Source organism: Podarcis gaigeae, assembly GCF_964106915.1.
Source record: "Podarcis gaigeae genome assembly, chromosome: 8".
Taxonomy (NCBI): Eukaryota; Metazoa; Chordata; class Lepidosauria; order Squamata; family Lacertidae; genus Podarcis; species Podarcis gaigeae.
The window spans coordinates 5473337-5490909 of record NC_139684.1 but is presented as its reverse complement, the minus strand read 5'-3'; the positions used below and the strand labels follow the sequence as shown (position 1 = coordinate 5490909).

The 17573-nt window shown below is 46.5% G+C and overlaps 1 protein-coding gene and 1 long non-coding RNA gene across 2 annotated transcripts in view; both read left to right on the top strand.

The window, feature by feature from the left end:
- The first annotated feature begins 4892 nt into the window (after nucleotides 1-4892).
- On the top strand, nucleotides 4893-11868 carry LOC310850660 (gastrokine-1-like). The gene is made up of 6 exons (XM_083752308.1): nucleotides 4893-5029; nucleotides 5919-5972; nucleotides 7691-7828; nucleotides 8778-8888; nucleotides 9124-9265; nucleotides 11620-11868. Exons 1-6 carry the CDS (start codon nucleotides 5018-5020, stop codon nucleotides 11700-11702), a joined length of 540 nt encoding a protein of 179 aa, XP_083608434.1. The 5' UTR covers nucleotides 4893-5017; the 3' UTR covers nucleotides 11703-11868.
- Nucleotides 11869-14393: 2525 nt separating this feature from the next.
- Nucleotides 14394-17573, top strand: part of LOC310851268 — a 204054-nt gene continuing 200874 nt past the window's right edge. Inside the window, exon 1 of the long non-coding RNA XR_014567675.1 lies at nucleotides 14394-14434. This is a non-coding gene — a long non-coding RNA (uncharacterized lncRNA). The remainder of the gene's footprint in view (nucleotides 14435-17573) is intronic.

Genomic DNA, 17573 nt, shown 5'->3' with positions numbered 1-17573 from the left:
TCACGATATTATTTTTTAAAAATATTTTTATTAAACAATTTCAACATAACAAATTATCAAACCATATACAGTGGTACCTCTGGTTACGAATGGGATCCGTTCTGGAGGTCCGTTTGCAACATGAACAGAACGCAACCCGCAGTGGCGCGTCTGTGCACGTGCGGGTTGCGATTCACCACTTCTGCACATGCGCGTGACATCCTTTTGCGCGTCTGTGCATGCACAAGCAGAGAAACCGGAAGTAACCCTTTTCAGTACTTCCGGGTCGCCATGGGACGCAACCTGAAAAAATGTACAGTGGTGCCTCGCAAGACGAAATTAATCCGTTCCGCGAGTCTCTTCGTCTTGCGGTTTTTTCGTCTTGCGAAGCACGGCTATTAGCGGCTTAGCGGATTAGTGCTATTAGCGGCTTAGCGGCTTAGCGGCTATTAGCGGCTTAGCAGCTATTAGCGGCTTAGCAGCTTAGAAAAAGGGGGGGAGGGGAAAAACTCGCAAGAACTCTTGCGAAGCAAGCCCATAGGGAAATTTGTCTTGCGAAGCACCTCAAAAGACGGAAAACTCTTTCGTCTAGCGAGTTTTTCGTCTTGCAAGGCATTCGTCTTGTGGGGCACCACTGTAACATGAAGCAAATGTAACATGAGGTATGACTGTAATCCCATACATTATTCCCCCCTCCCGCCTTCCATCCCCCCCCCACCAGGGACTTCCCTCAGCTACTTTCTCTGATTTCTCTGCATGTATTATTCTCTGCATGTTATAAAATTATACATATCCTTATGTTATCTATCTACCTTGTTATCAATTTGTGTGGTGTTGTTGTTGTTTAGTCGTTTAGTCGTATCTGACTCTTTGTGACCCCCTAGACCAGAGCACGCCAGGCCCTCCTGTCTTCCACTGCCTCCCGCAGTTGGGTCAGACTCATGTTTGTAGCTTCGAAGACACTATCCAACCATCTCGTCCTCTGTTGTCCTCTTCTCCTTGTGCCTTCCATCTTTCCCAACATTAGGGTCTTTTCCAGGGAGTCTTCTCTTCTCATGAGCTGGCCAAGGTCTTGGAGCCTCAGCTTCACAATCAGCTTCACGATCAATTTGTGTATGTTTATTCAAAACCTGCCAAGGAGTACAGTTCATTTTGTTGTCTTTTTAGATAATTTGTAAAAAGTTCCCATTCTTCCTTAAACTCACAGTTGTCCTTGTCCCAAAGTTTGTATGTCAATTTAGCCAGTTCTGCATAGCTCATCCATTTTTCATGCCACGGTTCTTTTGTTGGGATTTCTTCATTCTTCCATTCTTGTGCTATCAAGACTCTTGCCATATTGGCATCACGGTATTAAACGTTTCAAGTTACTGGGATAATTTAAAAGGGCAAGGGTGAAGCTGTCGAGGGTAGTAAGGTCACGCTGTGATCGTGTGCACTTAGGTATTCTGCTTCGCCCTGTCTATACCCCAAAAGGATGGTTTGTTGGGAACCCTTTCGGGTAAAATTGTGGTTAAAAAGGAAGCTACTAAGGCCATGATATCTGCTGGGAGAAACCTCATTTGACTTCTTCTCGGATTTGTAGGTCAGAGGTCCAACATTGTGATGGCCTGGGGCTCAGACTCGGAACCAGAGGAGACTCAGTCCACACTGGATCCTTTGCCTCAGGCGGCATCTGAACCTAGTCTGGGGCCTGATTCTGAAGAGCCCCAGTCTGCACAGGTTCCCCTGCAACAAGCCCCAGCTGGGCCGAGTCAGGGGCCTGAGGCTGCCCTGGCTCCAGATGCGGGGATGACCTCATTGCCTTCAGCTGGGCCATCACTTACAATTGCTCCACTACCAGTTGGGTCAGGAGAGGCTGAGGCGGCCTCTGGGTCTAGTAACCCACCGACGTCTCCCGAGCTGCAGAGACTGAGGTCTGAGAGAAGGAGAGACCTGATTACTCACAGGAGGAGTGCAGGGAGGTGAGTCACTGGGGGATCAGGACCGGCTGTTACCCCGACAAAGATAAAAGGCTGTCGGACCCCGCTCCAGGTTGCGGGAGCAACATTGCTGTTTGCTAGAACCTATCCGAAATCTTGTGCCTGACCTTGCCTGGTTTCCTGCCTCGTGTCCTGCCTTGGCCCTGTTGGACTGACTCCTCACAGAATCCTTGGATTCAGGACTGGACCTGGACTGTGTTGCTCAGGTTAACCCCTGGGCCCAGCACAAATATTTTGCTCAGCATCAGTTGGCGAGGTATGCTGTGTTAAGGGCAATCTTTGAGATTGTGATCCATTGAATCAGGTACTACAGTGGTACCTCGGGTTACATAGACTTCAGGTTACATATGCTTCAGGTTACAGACTCTGCTAACCCAGAAATAGTGCTTCAGGTTAAGAACTTTGCTTCAGGATGAGAACAGAAATCATGCAACAGCGACAGCAGGAGGCCCCCTTAGCTAAAGTGGTGCTTCAGGTTAAGAACAGTTTCAGGTTAAGAACGGACCTCCGAAATGAATTAAGTACTTAACCCGAGATACCACTGTACTTGGTTGCAGGCACACAGACGGGCCTGATATGGGGTATGTAAGAATCTGCCTTTGGTCACTGCATAAGGGAAGGCATTTAATCTTGCGAGCATAAAGGAAGATCTCATTCAATTTCAAGCAAGATCATGCCCCAAATGGTTGTGATCTTGCCCAAAATTGGTACCAATGGTGGTGACTCTTCTCCACCACTGTCAGAGGCAGCTAGTCAGGTGGGGCACCCATGGGTGTGTCTCCTGGGGCTGGAGGTAGTGGACTCAGCCTGCCTAATGGCTGTGCCAGCTCTGTCTCCTTGTTGGTTTTTATCTTCTGTGGCCAGGGTGCCCTCACAACCTCCCTTCAGCACTCCTGCCCCCAGCTTGGTGCTATGCTGCTCAGGCTGGAGGGAGCCCAGCTCTGATGGTTGGGAACCGATGGTGGAATTTGTAATCCAAGACAGCGATGTGCCACTGTAGCTGTTGATTTATGAGCTACTGGGGGAGGGAGTAAGTCCCCTGATGATGAACCTGCATAGCAGCAGACAGGGCAAAATGCCTGAGAGGAATTGGTACCAAGTTGGGGAGAGCTGAGGGACGCGGGTGGTGCTGTGAGTTAAACCACAGAGCCTAGGACTTGCTGATCAGAAGGTCGGCGGTTCGAATCCCCGTGACGGGGTAAGCTCCCGTTGCTCGGTCCCTGCTCCTGCCAACCTAGGAGTTCGAAAGCACGTCAAAGTGCAAGTAGATAAATAGGTACCACTCCAGCAGGAAGGTAAACGGCGTTTCCGTGTGCTGCTCTGGTTCGCCAGAAGCAGCATAGTCATGCTGGCCACATGACCCAGAAGCTGTACGCCAGCTCCCTTGGCCAATAAAACGAGATGAGCGCCGCAACCCCAGAGTCGTCCGCGACTGGACCTAATGGTCAGGGGTCTCTTTACCCTTTACGTTTACCTTTGGGAGAGCTGGGGTGAATAAATGTCACTTTTGCAAACATTTGTGCCAGCTTTGAAGAACTGTGCAGGTTTTAAGCAAAGATCCGCAGTGTAAGAACTTAACTTTATATCCATGGAAAGATAGTCTGTATCTTTATTTTACAGAAAGTGGCAAGCGCTCCACCAAATTTATTCTTTCAGCGATTCCATACTGCTATCAGCATGTTCTTTTGACAGGGGCCACCTTTTCCTTAAAAGAGACGCTGGTGGCGCTGTGATCTAAACCACTGAGCCTAGGGCTTGCCGATCAGAAAGCCGGCAGTTCGAATCCCCGCGACGGGGTGAGCTCCCGTTGCTCGGTCCCTGCTCCTGCCAACCTAGCAGTGCGAAAGCATGTCAAAGTGCAAGTAGGTACCGCTCTGGCGGGAAGGTAAACGGCATTTCCGCGCGCTGCTCTGGTTTGCCAGAAGCGGCTTAGTCCTGCTGGCCACATGACCCGGAAGCTGTATGCTGGCTCCCTCGGCCAGTAAAGCGAGATGAGCACCGTAACCCCAGAGTCGTCCGCGACTGGACCTAACGGTCAGGGGTCCCTTTTCCTTACCTTTTCCTTGTTTACAGGTGTTAACAGAAGAGGCTGTTGGCCTTCGCAAACAGTTTTTGTGTAGTTACAGATAGGTAGCCGTGTTGGTCTGCCATAGTCAAAACAAAAAAAAATCCTTCCAGTAGCACCTTAAAGACCAACTAAGTCAGTTCTTGGTATGAGCTTTCGTGTGCATGCATCTGGTATCGTGTGCATGCATCTGGTATCATGCATCTGGTATCTGAAGAAGTGTGCATGCACACAAAAGCTCATACCAAGAACTGACTTAGTTGGTCTTTAAGGTGCTACTGGAAGGATTTTTTTTAGTTTTTGTGTATGCATGGATCAATTAATTATATCAATTTAAAGATGTGAGCAGGGAAGACAAAGAACTGTCGCCATTGGAGCAACAGATCTCAGAATGCTTTCTCTTGGTAAATTCACGTTTCCTTGAAAATTAGATCGACTCTAGGGGTGGCAGCCAACTAGGTTTACTCAGAGTAGACCCGCTGAAATTAACAGTCCTAACTTAGTCGGGTTCACTAATTTCCGTTGAGTAAAACATAACTGAATGCCACCCTAAAAGCAAAAGTCACAAGAATGGAACTTAAAAATGTAAAAAAATCCAGATTTCTGCCCATTCTGATCAATGCAGATGTTGGAATGTTACTTGACATTTCACACAACAGGCTTACTAGGCGAGCCATGTTTGTTTTGTGGGATTAAACTTGGTCTTAATTCAGCAGTTTTAAAATGACGCCTCCCACACATTAATTCTGTGCAATCAAATGTTATCAAAAAGTGTATTGATTATATCTTTTATCGGCCTCATGTGGCTTATCTGTATGGCGTCACCCGGTTTCCTTGTCCTTCGCATACATGCCCCAGGTCCGAGGAGGACCAGCCCCACTGTGATAAGGGGGCCCTACCCCTCCGGACTCTCCACACCTAATGTTTGAAAACCAGAGTATATAAAGTGGAAGGGTTCCCCTTTAGCTGATCCCGCACCACTTCCAGCGACAAAATGAAGCTGATTGTGAGTATACACAACTTTTCATTTTCTACTGAAAGCCCATGCGACGGAAAACCCAATTTATCCCTAAAACCTCTTATTTTTGTGGGAGGCAATTTCTAGATTTTGTTTATGTATGTATTTATGTATTTGAGGTGGTATAAATGATTCTCCACCCCCCCCCCATTTCATCCTCACAAGAACCCTGTGAGGTAGGTTAGGCCAGGGTCACCAGTGAACTACGTACCTCACAGGGCTGTTTTGGGGATTAAATGATATGGGGAGAACCTTACCCTCTTTGGAGGAAAAGCAATGCAACAACTAACATAAAATAAATCTGCTACATCATATGTAGACCTGGTGGGCTTCAGCTCCTTGAGGAATATGCAAGAAACACACTCATGGTGAAAAAGCCCTCCGGCCCATGAATGCTCTTGAGGCACTGTGCTTAAGAGCTCTTAACTCTGTGATGGATTGCGGTCCTAATCTTATAACGTGAAGTAACCCCCCTGCACTAACAAACACAACTGTCCTTTTAGCTACTGGAAAACTAAACGTACATAGGATGCTGCAGCCGGAATCCTAATGTCAAAGTTGGACATTGGAAAGCAAGGCACTTGGGAAATTTCTCTGCCCCCATTTAGAATAATTTGATAGCCAGTGCATGCTTGAATCCATCTCTAGTTGCCGGAAGTCCAAAATAGGAGGCAAAGAGTAAAGGCACTTTATGCAGCAAAGGAATGAGCGAGAAACGGCTGGATTCACAGCCTGAGTTGTTGTTTTTTGTATATTAGTTTATAGTATTCCAAATACTGTACTGAGATTATGTTTCAATTTTTTAAAAAACCCAAGTTGATTATAAATAGAAGATGACTGTCATGTAACGCTACTCTTCTTCTGAAATCTGTTCCAGGCTTTGAGTGTTGCGCTCCTGGGCGTTCTCCTAGCCCCCACCTTAGCCGATAATGTAAGTACTAAGACAGATTAAACACGTTGCTCTCATCACATTATTTCAGTTTCTGTCTTGTTGCTGCTCTTAGAAGCTTGAAATTGGATGTGCTCTGAGGCTGCCTTTATATCTTGGTGTAGAATTCTGCATGATAATAATAATAATAATAATAATAATAATAATAATAATAATAATAATAATATTTTATTTATACCCCGCCCTCCCCAGCCAAGGCCGGGCTCAGAGCGGCTTACAAGCAATAATAAAAACAAGATGAATGATTACAAACTTAAAAACAAAAATAAAATACAACATTAAAATAATGGAACATTAAAATATTAAAATGTAGCCTCATCGCAGGAGGAGAAGGAAAAGGGGGAAGAGAGAGAGAGAGAGAGAGAGAGAGAGAGAGAATCAAATTGGCTCCAAGCCAAAGGCCAGGTGGAACAACTCTGTCTTACAGGCCCTGCGGAAAGAAATCAGATCCTGCAGGGCCCTGGTCTCATGAGGCAGAGCGTTCCACCAGGCTGGAGCCAGTGTTGAAAAGTCCCTGGCTCTGGTTGAGGCTAATCTGACTTCCTTAGGGCCTGGGACCTCTAGGGTGTTGTTATTTATGGACCTTGAGGCTCTCCGTGGGGCATACCAGGAGAGGCGGTCCCGTAGGTATGAGGGATGAGACCCTCTTGCATTGTGAATGTGGGCACAGCAGCTATGGGGACATTCTTGAGCCTTGCGTAGGCTGGCCAATTTGCCAGATTTTGAGGGATAGGAGCGGGTGCTCTTCCAAAGATTCCTGCATCGCAGAGGGTTGGACTAGATGACCCTTTGGTCCTTTCCAACTCTACATTTCTAGGATTCTATCATCCCCAAACACAGCTTGAAAAAAACAATGCTTCAGACTGTTATGGAATCTCTCCTTCAGATTCCCTAAAACTAGACCAAATTACTGCTCAAAGACTGATCCGCCAAAGACTGGATGACATCGATCTACAGCGAAATTATATGCTGGGGGGAGGTGTTTGTTCGCCTCAGAACATTGGTATCACTTTAACCTACTGCGTTCCATCATACCTCTCCTCCCTTTCGTCTGTTGCCCATAGACTGGCCTTCACCAAAGCGAGGTTCAACGTTTTTCCCTCCAACGTCCTGAGACATAGATTCTCAAAGGGCCAAGCCCCCGCCATGTGCGAATGTGATAAGTTGACACCAGAGTCGCTCCAGCACATTATGTTCACTTGCCCCCTGTTCAATGTGCCACGGGCAAATTTGTTGGGATCAATCATACAGAAACTAGAGGGTACCCCACCAAAATTCCACCTTGCCCAAATCTTGCAGGATAAGGATACTCATACGACCCTGAAAGTGGCAAGGTTCCTGGTCGCTGTCCTTACCCAAAAGCGACGCCAAGGAGCACTACAAGCTAACTAAGGCGTAGTATGCCATTCTATCTTATAGTATTTTACTGTTATAGTGGTGTTTTAGCGGCTGTTTTCCCCACGTGCACAAGTTGTTATTTATGTGTCGTTTTTACCTGTATGGGCCTATGGCCATAAATAAAATTCTTCTTCTTCTTAATGCTTCAGACTGAACTGTGCTTGAGAGCTGGCTTCAGTCATGCTTACTGAGGTGGACGTCCACTTTTTGTTCCATTCTGCATTTACAAGGAAATGTTTATTGCAAAATCTGGAACACTGAAAATCTGACTGTCTTGCTGTTCTTCATTTTTCCCACTCAAGAATATCAGCGAAAACAACCAGGGAAATGTGGGGGGCCATTCCCATCAGTCTGTGAGCATTGACAACCAAAAGCAGGTGGTCAACGTGGACAACAACAATGGCTGGCACTCCTGGAACAACATCTGGGATTACGGCACTGTAAGGAGCACCCACACATTCAGATGCCTTTGTTTTTTTACTTGGGATAAGGAAGGAATTCAGTTTAGTTCACATAAAAAAATGAATCGATCGAAATTGTGATTTCCGAAATGGTATGAGAACAATAGTGGAGAACAACAGTGGAATTTGCTGCCAAGGAGTGTGGTGGAGTCTCCTTCTCAGTGGCGTAGCGTGGGGGGTGCAGGGGGGCCTGGCCACACCGGGCGCAACATCTGGGGGGGGGGCGCTCGCACTCGCAGCTCTCTGCCCCTACCTGCCCCTACCTGGGTTAGAGGGCGCAAATTACTTGCCTTGCTCCGGGTGCTGACAACCCACGCTACGCCACTGCTCCTTCTTTGGAGGTCTTGAAGCAGAGGCTTGACAACCATATGTCAGGAGTGCTCTGATGGTGTTTCCTGCTTGGCAGGGGGTTGGACTCGATGGCCCTTGTGGTCTCTTCCAACTCTATGATTCTAGGATTCTATAATAGAGTATGCAGTATTGGGGAGGGGGTGAAATGAAGCTCAGTTCCACATTTCATGCAGACCTGCGTCATCACTACTTCCCAAGGCAATATGCCAAATGAGGCACAACTCTGCAGATTTCATAATGCAGTTCACCATCCAAAAACTGCACAAAATGCATGCACTTATTTCATAAAATTTATATAGTGGTCAATTGCAGAGAAAGCCCCCACTGAAAGTAGTTTGCAAAAATAAATTGAGGGGATATAATTTGTAAATTTATATATTAGTGAACAGAATATATAAAATTGCACTATATTAGGGAATATTGTATGCAGGACTTTTTATTTCTTTAAAGGTTGTGAGTTTGCGGTGGTAATGGGGTGAGCCGAGTTTAAGACTGGAAAACTGAAAGAAAGTAAAATTGACAGAATTGTCCCTTCCTGCGTAATGCTCCTCTGACTGTTCCTGTTTTGCTTGGGCAGGGCTACATGGCAACCCGGATCCTCTCCAAGAAATCTTGCATTCTTACCAAAATGAATCGAAATGTCATGCCAGATGTGACCACTCTTCCAGAAGCCATCAAGGAAAAACAGGTAAAGACAAGAGAAGCCTTGTTGGGCGGATTTCAAAGAGGATTAGACAAGTTCTTGGAGGATAAGCTGCTAAATTTGCATTTCCTGAAATAATATGAGTACATCCAAACTTGTCCTTCAAGATTTCTGCTTATTTGAATTTGGTGATTGAATTATCCAACCAATGGTCACAAAAACACATATGACCCACTCAGTCCCGTCTTTCAATTCTGTGTCGTTGCTCCCCCCTGTTTAGAAGGATCGTACCAAAGGGCCGGCACCCAAGAAACTCACTTACATGGTTACTCCCAAGAAGATCACTAACCTGGCCCCATATGGGAAAAACATTGAAGCCTTGTGCAGAGGGATCCCTACCTATGCTGCTTATGAATTTGCAGGTGAGTCCTCAACTGAAAGGGGTTTGCAGAGTGAAAAGAGTGTATTCCAGCCTCAGGGACAAGTTGTGTTTGTTTCCCCTTCCACACAACTATACATGGAACTAGAGAATCACAAAGGAACCCCCTTTGGGGTCGTCTTCCCCGCTGTGTCTTCCCCAGGGCCACGGAGCACAGCTTTGACCCTAGTGATAAATTGATTGGGCAGCTGGCTAAAAATCTTCAGACTGGATATAAAATAAACATGCAGCCTCAGTTTTAGGTTAATAATAAATATGATAATATGCAGACCTGATGAAAATATTGAGATCCTAATGACATATCAATAATGCAAGCACACCCATGAACTGAACGAACTGTACACTTGGAACATTAAACTTGGATCTGTAGCACAACATAAAGGTAAAGAGACCTCTGACCAATAGGTCCAGTTGTGGCCAACTCTGGGGTTTCGGCGCTCATCTCACTTTATTGGCCGAGGGAGCCGGCGTACAGCTTCCAGCCAGCATGTGGCCAGCATGACTAAGCCGCTTCTGGTGACCCAGAGCAGCGCACGGAAACGCTGCTTACCTTCCCGCCGGAGCGGTACCTATTTATCTACTTGCACTTTGACGTGCTTTTGAACTGCTAGGTTGGCAGGAGGTAGCACAACAGAATGAGTATCACACAACAACTTTGTTGCATTCGCATGGGGTTCACTTATGGAAACCTTCAAATGTGATTGCATATAATTGGGTGAAGCTGCCCCTTCATAATGTCAAAGGGCAGAAGTGAATGTCCATAGAAATACTCGGTTCACGGCGCATTTCTGGAAAGTGTTACTCAGAATTGGTTGTGCATTGAACATGAAATATATCTTATAGCCTTCCCCCACTTCTATTGTTGGCCCTGGCTGATCATTGCAGCCCCACTGAAGCGACTGGAAAGGCACAGTGGTTGAACTGGTATAAAAACAGCGTCAGTTGTCTCTGTTGTTGATGTAACATGAGCTGCAGGGTTCTATAAAGTGTGTGAGAACTGGTGTGGCAAAGTGGTGAGAGTGTCAGGCTTGGACCTGGGAAATCAGAGTTCAAATCCTCAGCCACAAAGCTCATTGGGTGACCCTGAGCTGGTCATTCTCAGCCTGGCCTACCTCATAGGGTGGTTGTGGTGATTAAATGGGGGAGGAGAATCAGGGAGCCCCTGGAGCCCCTTGGAGAAAAGGGTGGGAAATAAATGGAACGTGTCCAGAGGAGAGCAACCAAAATGGTCAAAGGCCTGGAAACGATGCCTTATGAGGAACGGCTAAGGGAGCTGGGCATGTTTAGCCTGGAGAAGAGGAGGTTAAGGGGTGATATGATAGCCATGTTCAAATATATAAAAGGATGTCACATAGAGGAGGGAGAAAGGTTGTTTTCTGCTGCTCCAGAGAAGCGGACACGGAGCAATGGTTCCAAACTAAAAGAAAGAAGATTCCACCTAAACATTAGGAAGAACTTCCTGACAGTAAGAGCTGTTCGACAGTGGAATTTGCTGCCAAGGAGTGTGGTGGAGTCTCCTTCTTTGGAGGTCTTTAAGCAGAGGCTTGACAACCATATGTCAGGAGTGCTCTGATGGTGTTTCCTGCTTGGCAGGGGGTTGGATTTGATGGCCCTTGTGGTCTCTTCCCACTCTATGATTCTATGAAATGCATTAAATAAATGATTTAACTCCATCCAAATTCCTTGTCTGATGCTATCTCTTCCCATGTTCCAAATACCAAGGAACATATGGGAAAATAATATCTGGGATGTAGCAATGTCTGAGGGTCTCACCTTCAAGAAACATTGACCCCTTTCATTAAGAATGTTAATGACCAAAATCAAGGCCTTGTATACCAACCTTGTATACCAACCAGGACCTTGTATACCAACCACTCAATATTCTCAGTGGAGAGGTTTGATCAAGTAATATGTTTGACTGTTGAATGTATTAGTGTATGTCTAGAGACAACAGAAAAACAAACACCATTAACTGTACTGCTGAATAAGTGTTTAATGGTTAATGTACATGGTACCTCGGGTTACATACGCTTCAGGTTACAGACTCTGCTAACCCAGAAATATTACCTCGGGTTAAGAACTTTGTTTCAGGATGAGAACAGAAATCGTGCTCCGGCGGCAGCGGGAGGCCCCATTAGCTAAAGTGGTGCTTCAGGTTAAGAACAGTTTCAGGTTAAGAACGGAGCTCCGGAATGAATTAAGTACTTAACCCGAGGTACCACTGTATTTGTTTAAAAACAAAAACATTTTAAAATAAATTAATAAATCAAATGATTTAATTCCATCCCAATACCTTGCCTGATGCTCTCTGTTCCATTTTTTTCTTTTTCTTTCCAGGAGAAAGTTCTGGAGCCTGCTTCCAAGCCAACATCCTCTGCCTCTTGCACATCAGCCTTTGTGGGGGAGAAAGGATGTCTTAATAAACCTCCAACTTTTCCCCACCGCAGTGTTTGTCGATTGATGAAAGAAACAGCTTCTCACCCTGGGTTTTCTTCATTTCCTTTTCATCTTACGCTTGGAGCATCAGGGGGAAAAACTACTGCATTTGGAGTGATTGCCAATTAAAATGTGCCTAGAATTTTAAAAGTCTCTTTTCATTATGTATTTGTCACATTTCTATCCCACCTTGATTGGCCATTTTATCCTCTCCCCAACCCTGTGAGGTAGGCTAGATTGAGACAGAGTGTGTGTCCCAAGATTACCCAGTTTGAGTTTATGTTGCTTGATTTTCAAGTTAAAAGCCCAACAGAAAAATTGAGTTTCTTGAAAAATGCCATCTTTAATAGAGCAGGAGTTGCTTACCTGGGAATTAACTCTCTCCTATCTGCACCTCTACCAACATTACTATGATTTTTACAAGTCAAACAATAGAGCTTCTTTCCTTCAACGGTAGAGGGGAGTCAGAGTAGAGGCAGCCCTGTTAAGTTGTGGGTGAACATATCAGACGACACAGCGATTCTTCAGTCAGCTCTTGTTTATTCACAGGCCAGAACAGAACTGAACTGAAGGGTTCAGCCAACCTGCTTATATAGAGCTCAACTACAAGGCAACAGTAACAACTTTCTGTAACTATCCAATCACTGAACGTCATTTTCAATTCCTTATTTGCATACGCAGACCTGAGTCAGAGTAGAGGCAGCCCTGTGGAGGGAACATCTAGACATTGTTCTCCTGCAGGAGACACATCAAAGCAGGAACCAGAGGGCTGCTTTACCAAAAGGACGCTGGATAGGCAAGCAACTCCAGAGTTGTGGCTGTCCTGATAAGCAAGCGCTGCCCTCTGAGTGTTGAGGAAAACTTGTCAGAGCCGGCAGGCAGATACCTCTTTGTTTGTGGCGTCACAGGCAGTCATCCAATCACCACCGCCTGTTTATATGCACCCAACTTAGCACAACAAGACTTTATCCAGAAGACACTAACAGAAAGAGGCCATTTTAAAAGAGGGTGGACCATAATAAGAGAGGAGACTTCAATTGCTGCAGTGATGACTCTAAGGACTGACGCAGCACCGATCGGTGAACAAACTCTCCAACCCACGCTTGGCAGAAATGTTGACTGAATGGGACCTGGTTGGATACCTGGCAGACACTGCATCTGGAAGGCAGGGAATTGCATGGTAGATCCCCCCCACCCAGTGGAAATAATGACACATGACACAATTATTAAGGTTAATGCTAGTGTGTTGTAGTGGTGTGGTGTAGTGGTTAAGAGCGGTGGACTCGTAATCTGGTGAACCGGGTTCGCTTCGCTGTTCCTCCGCATGCAGCTGCTGGGTGACCTTGGGCTAGTCACACTTCTCTGAAGTCTCTCAGCCCCACTCACCCCACAGAGTGTTTGTTGTGGGGGAGGAAGGGAAAGGAGAATGTTAGCCACTTTGAGACTCCTTCGGGTAGTGATAAAGTGGGATATCAAATCCAAACTCTTCTTCTTCTTCCTTTTAATGGGCTAAATAAAGCCACAACTTTATTGGTTACAGGTGATGAGCGGTATTGGCTTAGACATTGGTCCTAACTGACTATATCTGGCTTCAGACCGTCCACTTGAAGTCTGGGAAGAGTTAACCACCAGTAGGGGGAGTCCTGCTAAGCACATCAACTAGGAACTCCCCCAGGGCCACCGATTGGGGGGCGTAACTTAGGCCCTCACCTCCATAGGCTTTGGACAGGGCCACACACCCCAGAATCCTTTATCAGACTACCCTTCAATATGTGGGGCAGGTGATTGCGCTTCCTCCCCTCTTCCAACTGCAGAACAATACCACTGCCTAACCACCAATACCAAGAGAGTTGTGACGATTTGCTACGAGGTAGGCGAAAACCAAGTGGCTGGTGCCAATTTGTCAAGTGGGGAAATTCTTACCAGGCCCCTCAACGGCGACCAACCAAGGTCCATAGGTCGGTCAAGGAACGATAACCTTATAGGGCGGGGAAAGCAGGAACAGCTGGCAGGCAGCAAAGAGGGAGATCCCCAGCCATGTCCTGGTTGAAATAAGGCAGGCCACACCCCCAGAGCCAGCCGATTAGCTGGCCAGGAGGTGACGCAGCCAGGAAGCCCCCCCCCATTCGTGTGGGGGCTGGGTTCCAGCCGCCGCATGCTTGATGGGGCTGTGAAGCCCGTAACTCCACCTCCTCCGAATGGCGGAAGTGGCTTTCTCATGTTTTTCTCATGAATCATTGTCACGCATGAACCCAATATTAATACCCAAAAGTGATCTTCATTAGATGTGACGCGGCAGCTAAAAAAGCCAATGCAATTCTGGGCTGCATCAATAGGAGTATAGCATCTAAATCAAGGGAAGTAATAGTGCCACTGTATTCTGCTCTGGTCAGACCTCACCTGGAGTACTGTGTCCAGTTCTGGGCACCACAGTTCAAGAAGGACACTGACAAACTGGAACGTGTCCAGAGGAGTGCAACCAAAATGGTCAAAGGCCTGGAAACGATGCCTTATGAGGAACGGCTAAGGGAGCTGGGCATGTTTAGCCTGGAGAAGAGGAGGTTAAGGGGTGATATGGTAGCCATGTTCAAATATATAAAAGGATGGAAAGGGAGAAAGGTTGTTTTCTGCTGCTCCAGACAAGCGGACACGGAGCAATGGATCCAAACTACAAGAAAGAAGATTCCACCTAAACATTAGGAAGAACTTCCTGACAGTAAGAGCTGTTCAACAGTGGAATTTGCTGCCAAGTAGTGTGGTGGAGTCTCCTTCTTTGGAGGTCTTGAAGCAGAGGCTTGACAACCATATGTCAGGAGTGCTCTGATGGTGTTTCCTGCTTGGCAGGGGGTTGGACTCGATGGCCCTTGTGGTCTCTTCCAACTCTATGATTCTATGATAGGTGGAGAGTGCAGAAATTGGGTCTGTGACAGTCTCTGATCATGCACCAGTCTCCATTAACTTAAACTTTGGTGCGTTTCCCCCCAGGAGCCACAACTGGTACTTCTCCCTGATGCAGTGTCTAAAGATTGCTTAGTATGTATCAACAATTATTAAGGTGCAAGATCAGCCTTGGCAGCCAACAGAGGAGCTTTAGCCTGGACATACTGATTTCTGATTTTTTACCACCTCTGAGAGAAATTTTGCCACAGCCAGTGTAATGGTATCAATCTTATCCTCAAGGGGAACCTTGATGTGAAAAGAGTAAGAAACCGGCGAATGTCCACTTCCAATTAAGGCCTGGTGGAGTGCTTTGAAATATTGGCACATAGGGCTTATGAGAACTGGCTACTCCTTCATTTGGTAAATTAGGAGTACAGGAGCAGGTCCCAGTCTCCTCCAGGGTGAACATCCCCAACTGCCCTCCATAAGGCGCGGTTCTCAGACCCTGGATCCTTCTGAAACTGTGTTGTCCAGAACTGGACACTGGACTCCAGATGGGTTCCGACCACGCCTGTTGCCCTCAGACCTGTGTTCTGTATGTGGGATGGGTGGGCATGATCTTGTTCTTTGACTCTCAGACCAAAATGTCTTGGGTCAGCCAGGAAGGAAGCGAAGGACAGCAAATCCTCTGAAAGGGCCCAGTGTGGAAAGGGCCCAGCATCAACAGGTAAAAAGTAAAAGGTAAAGGACCCCTGGACAGTTAGGTCAATTCCAAGGAGACTATGAGGTTGTGGCGCTCATCTCACTTTCAGGCCGAGGGAGCCGGCATTTGTCCACAGACAGCTTTCCGGGTCATGTGGCCATCATGACTTAACCGCTTCTGGTGCAATGGGACACCATGATGGAAGCCAGAGTGCACAGAAACGCCGTTTACCTTCCCGCTGCAGTGGTACCTGTTTATCTACTTGCACTGGCGTGCTTTCGAACTGCTAGGTTGGCAGGAGCTAGGACAGAGCAACATGAGCTCACCCCGTCGTGGGGATTCGAACCACCGACCTTCTGATTAGCAAGTCCAAGAGGCTCAGTGGTTTAGACCACAGCACCACCCACGTCCCCAACACCAACAAAGCCAAGGCCATACACCTAAAGCATGTTTAAACAATTTATATCATTTTAACTGTTACAGCTTTCCCACAGAGAGTCCTGGGAATTGTAGTTCACTCCTCACGGAGTTACGATTTCCAGCCCCCTTAACAGACAGCAGTTCCCATGATTCTTTGGGGGAGGGAAGCTGCCGTTGGTTAAAATAGGATAAGAAGGCTTTGAATAGTGGTGCGTTGGTGACCCAAGAGAAGGACTGCTTCTAACACTTGGGTCAAATATTTGCCTCACTCCTAAGAGATCATCTGTGGCCCACACCTTGAAGACAAACATGTTCGGACTTTTCTCTCATCTCTGAGTAAACTCTGTTTAGCAAACAACAAGCATTCATTGTTTGAAGTTTGGGATTATATCCCATGGGTGATTACCCAGTAAATACCAAATGCTTTCAATCCCAGAAAATCTGAAGAGGGTGGAGGTGCCTCTGTCTCCTTGCACCTTCACTAAGGGCAAATTCCCAGTCAAATGGTATGATGTAATACCACACTTTGGGATTCTTAGCAATGACAATAAAGTTTTTTGTTGTTGTTGTTTTAAGAGAAAGCTGGAGTTTTATTGTCTCTGTGACTGCGCATCAGGGTCACAGCAACACAAGGGAAGAGTTCTTCCTGCTCTTTCTAAACTGGGTGTTATTTTTTGTGAGAACAGTCCCTGGTTGCTGAATTACAGGTTTGGGGGTTTGAGGAGTTATTGCTGAAAAAAATCTCCCTGATTTCCGCTGCATCCAGGCAGTTTACAATACATGAAAATGTCTAGGATTGGCTTTCAACAGCCATGTGATGTGACCCAACCTTAATTTTGCAGGTTAAAGGTTGGGCTGAGGCTTATTTAAATTCTAACCCAGAAATGTCCTATAGAAAAGGACCCCTCAGCTACTCAGTATTTTTAAATATTTGGCAGTGCAAGGGCTAGCTAGTAATATTGGAGGACCATCACATTCAGTTTGCCCCGAGTTTCCTAGTACTGTAGAGGAACTGACTGCATCTCCTGGTCTGCCTCAAAAAGGACCTTAAGGTCCACAAATAACACTTTGGAGGTCCCAAGCTGCAAGGTGGTTAGATTGGTCTCAACTAGGGCCAGGGCCTTTTCAGTACTGGCCCCGACTTGGTGGAACACTCTGTTACAAGAGACCAGGGCCCTATGGGACTTGACATTTTCCCGCAGGGCCTGCAAGACAGAGCTGTTCTGCCTGGCCTTTGGTTTGGACTCATTCTGACCCTTATGTATCCCTCCCCTTATGGTTTTGATTTATGGGCTACTATTAAAATGAGACCTTGCCAACAAAGGTCCATATAGTTAAAGCTATGGTTTTCCCAGTAGTGATGTATGGAAGTGAGAGCTGGACCCTAAAGAAGGCTGATCGCCGAAGAATTGATGCTTTTGAATTATGGTGCTGGAGAAGACTCTTGAGAGTCTCATAGACTGCAAGAAGATCAAACCTATCCATTCTGAAGGAAATCAGCCCTGAGTGCTCACTGGAAGGACAGATCATGAAGCTGAGACTTCAATACTTTGGCCACCTCATGAGAAGAGAAGACTCCCTGGAAAAGACCCTGATGTTGGGAAAGATGGAGGGCACAAGGAGAAGGGGACGACAGAGAACGAGATGGTGGGACGGTGTTCTCGAAGCTACGAACATGAGTCAGACCAAACTGCGGGCGAGGCAGTGGAAGACAGGAGTGCCTGGCGTGCTCTGGTCCATGGGGTCACGAAGAGTCGGATATGACTAAACAACAACATTAAAATGAGGCTGCATTTTAAATTGTATTTTAACCCATATTTTAATAAACTGGTCCCCCCCCCCCTATTATGTT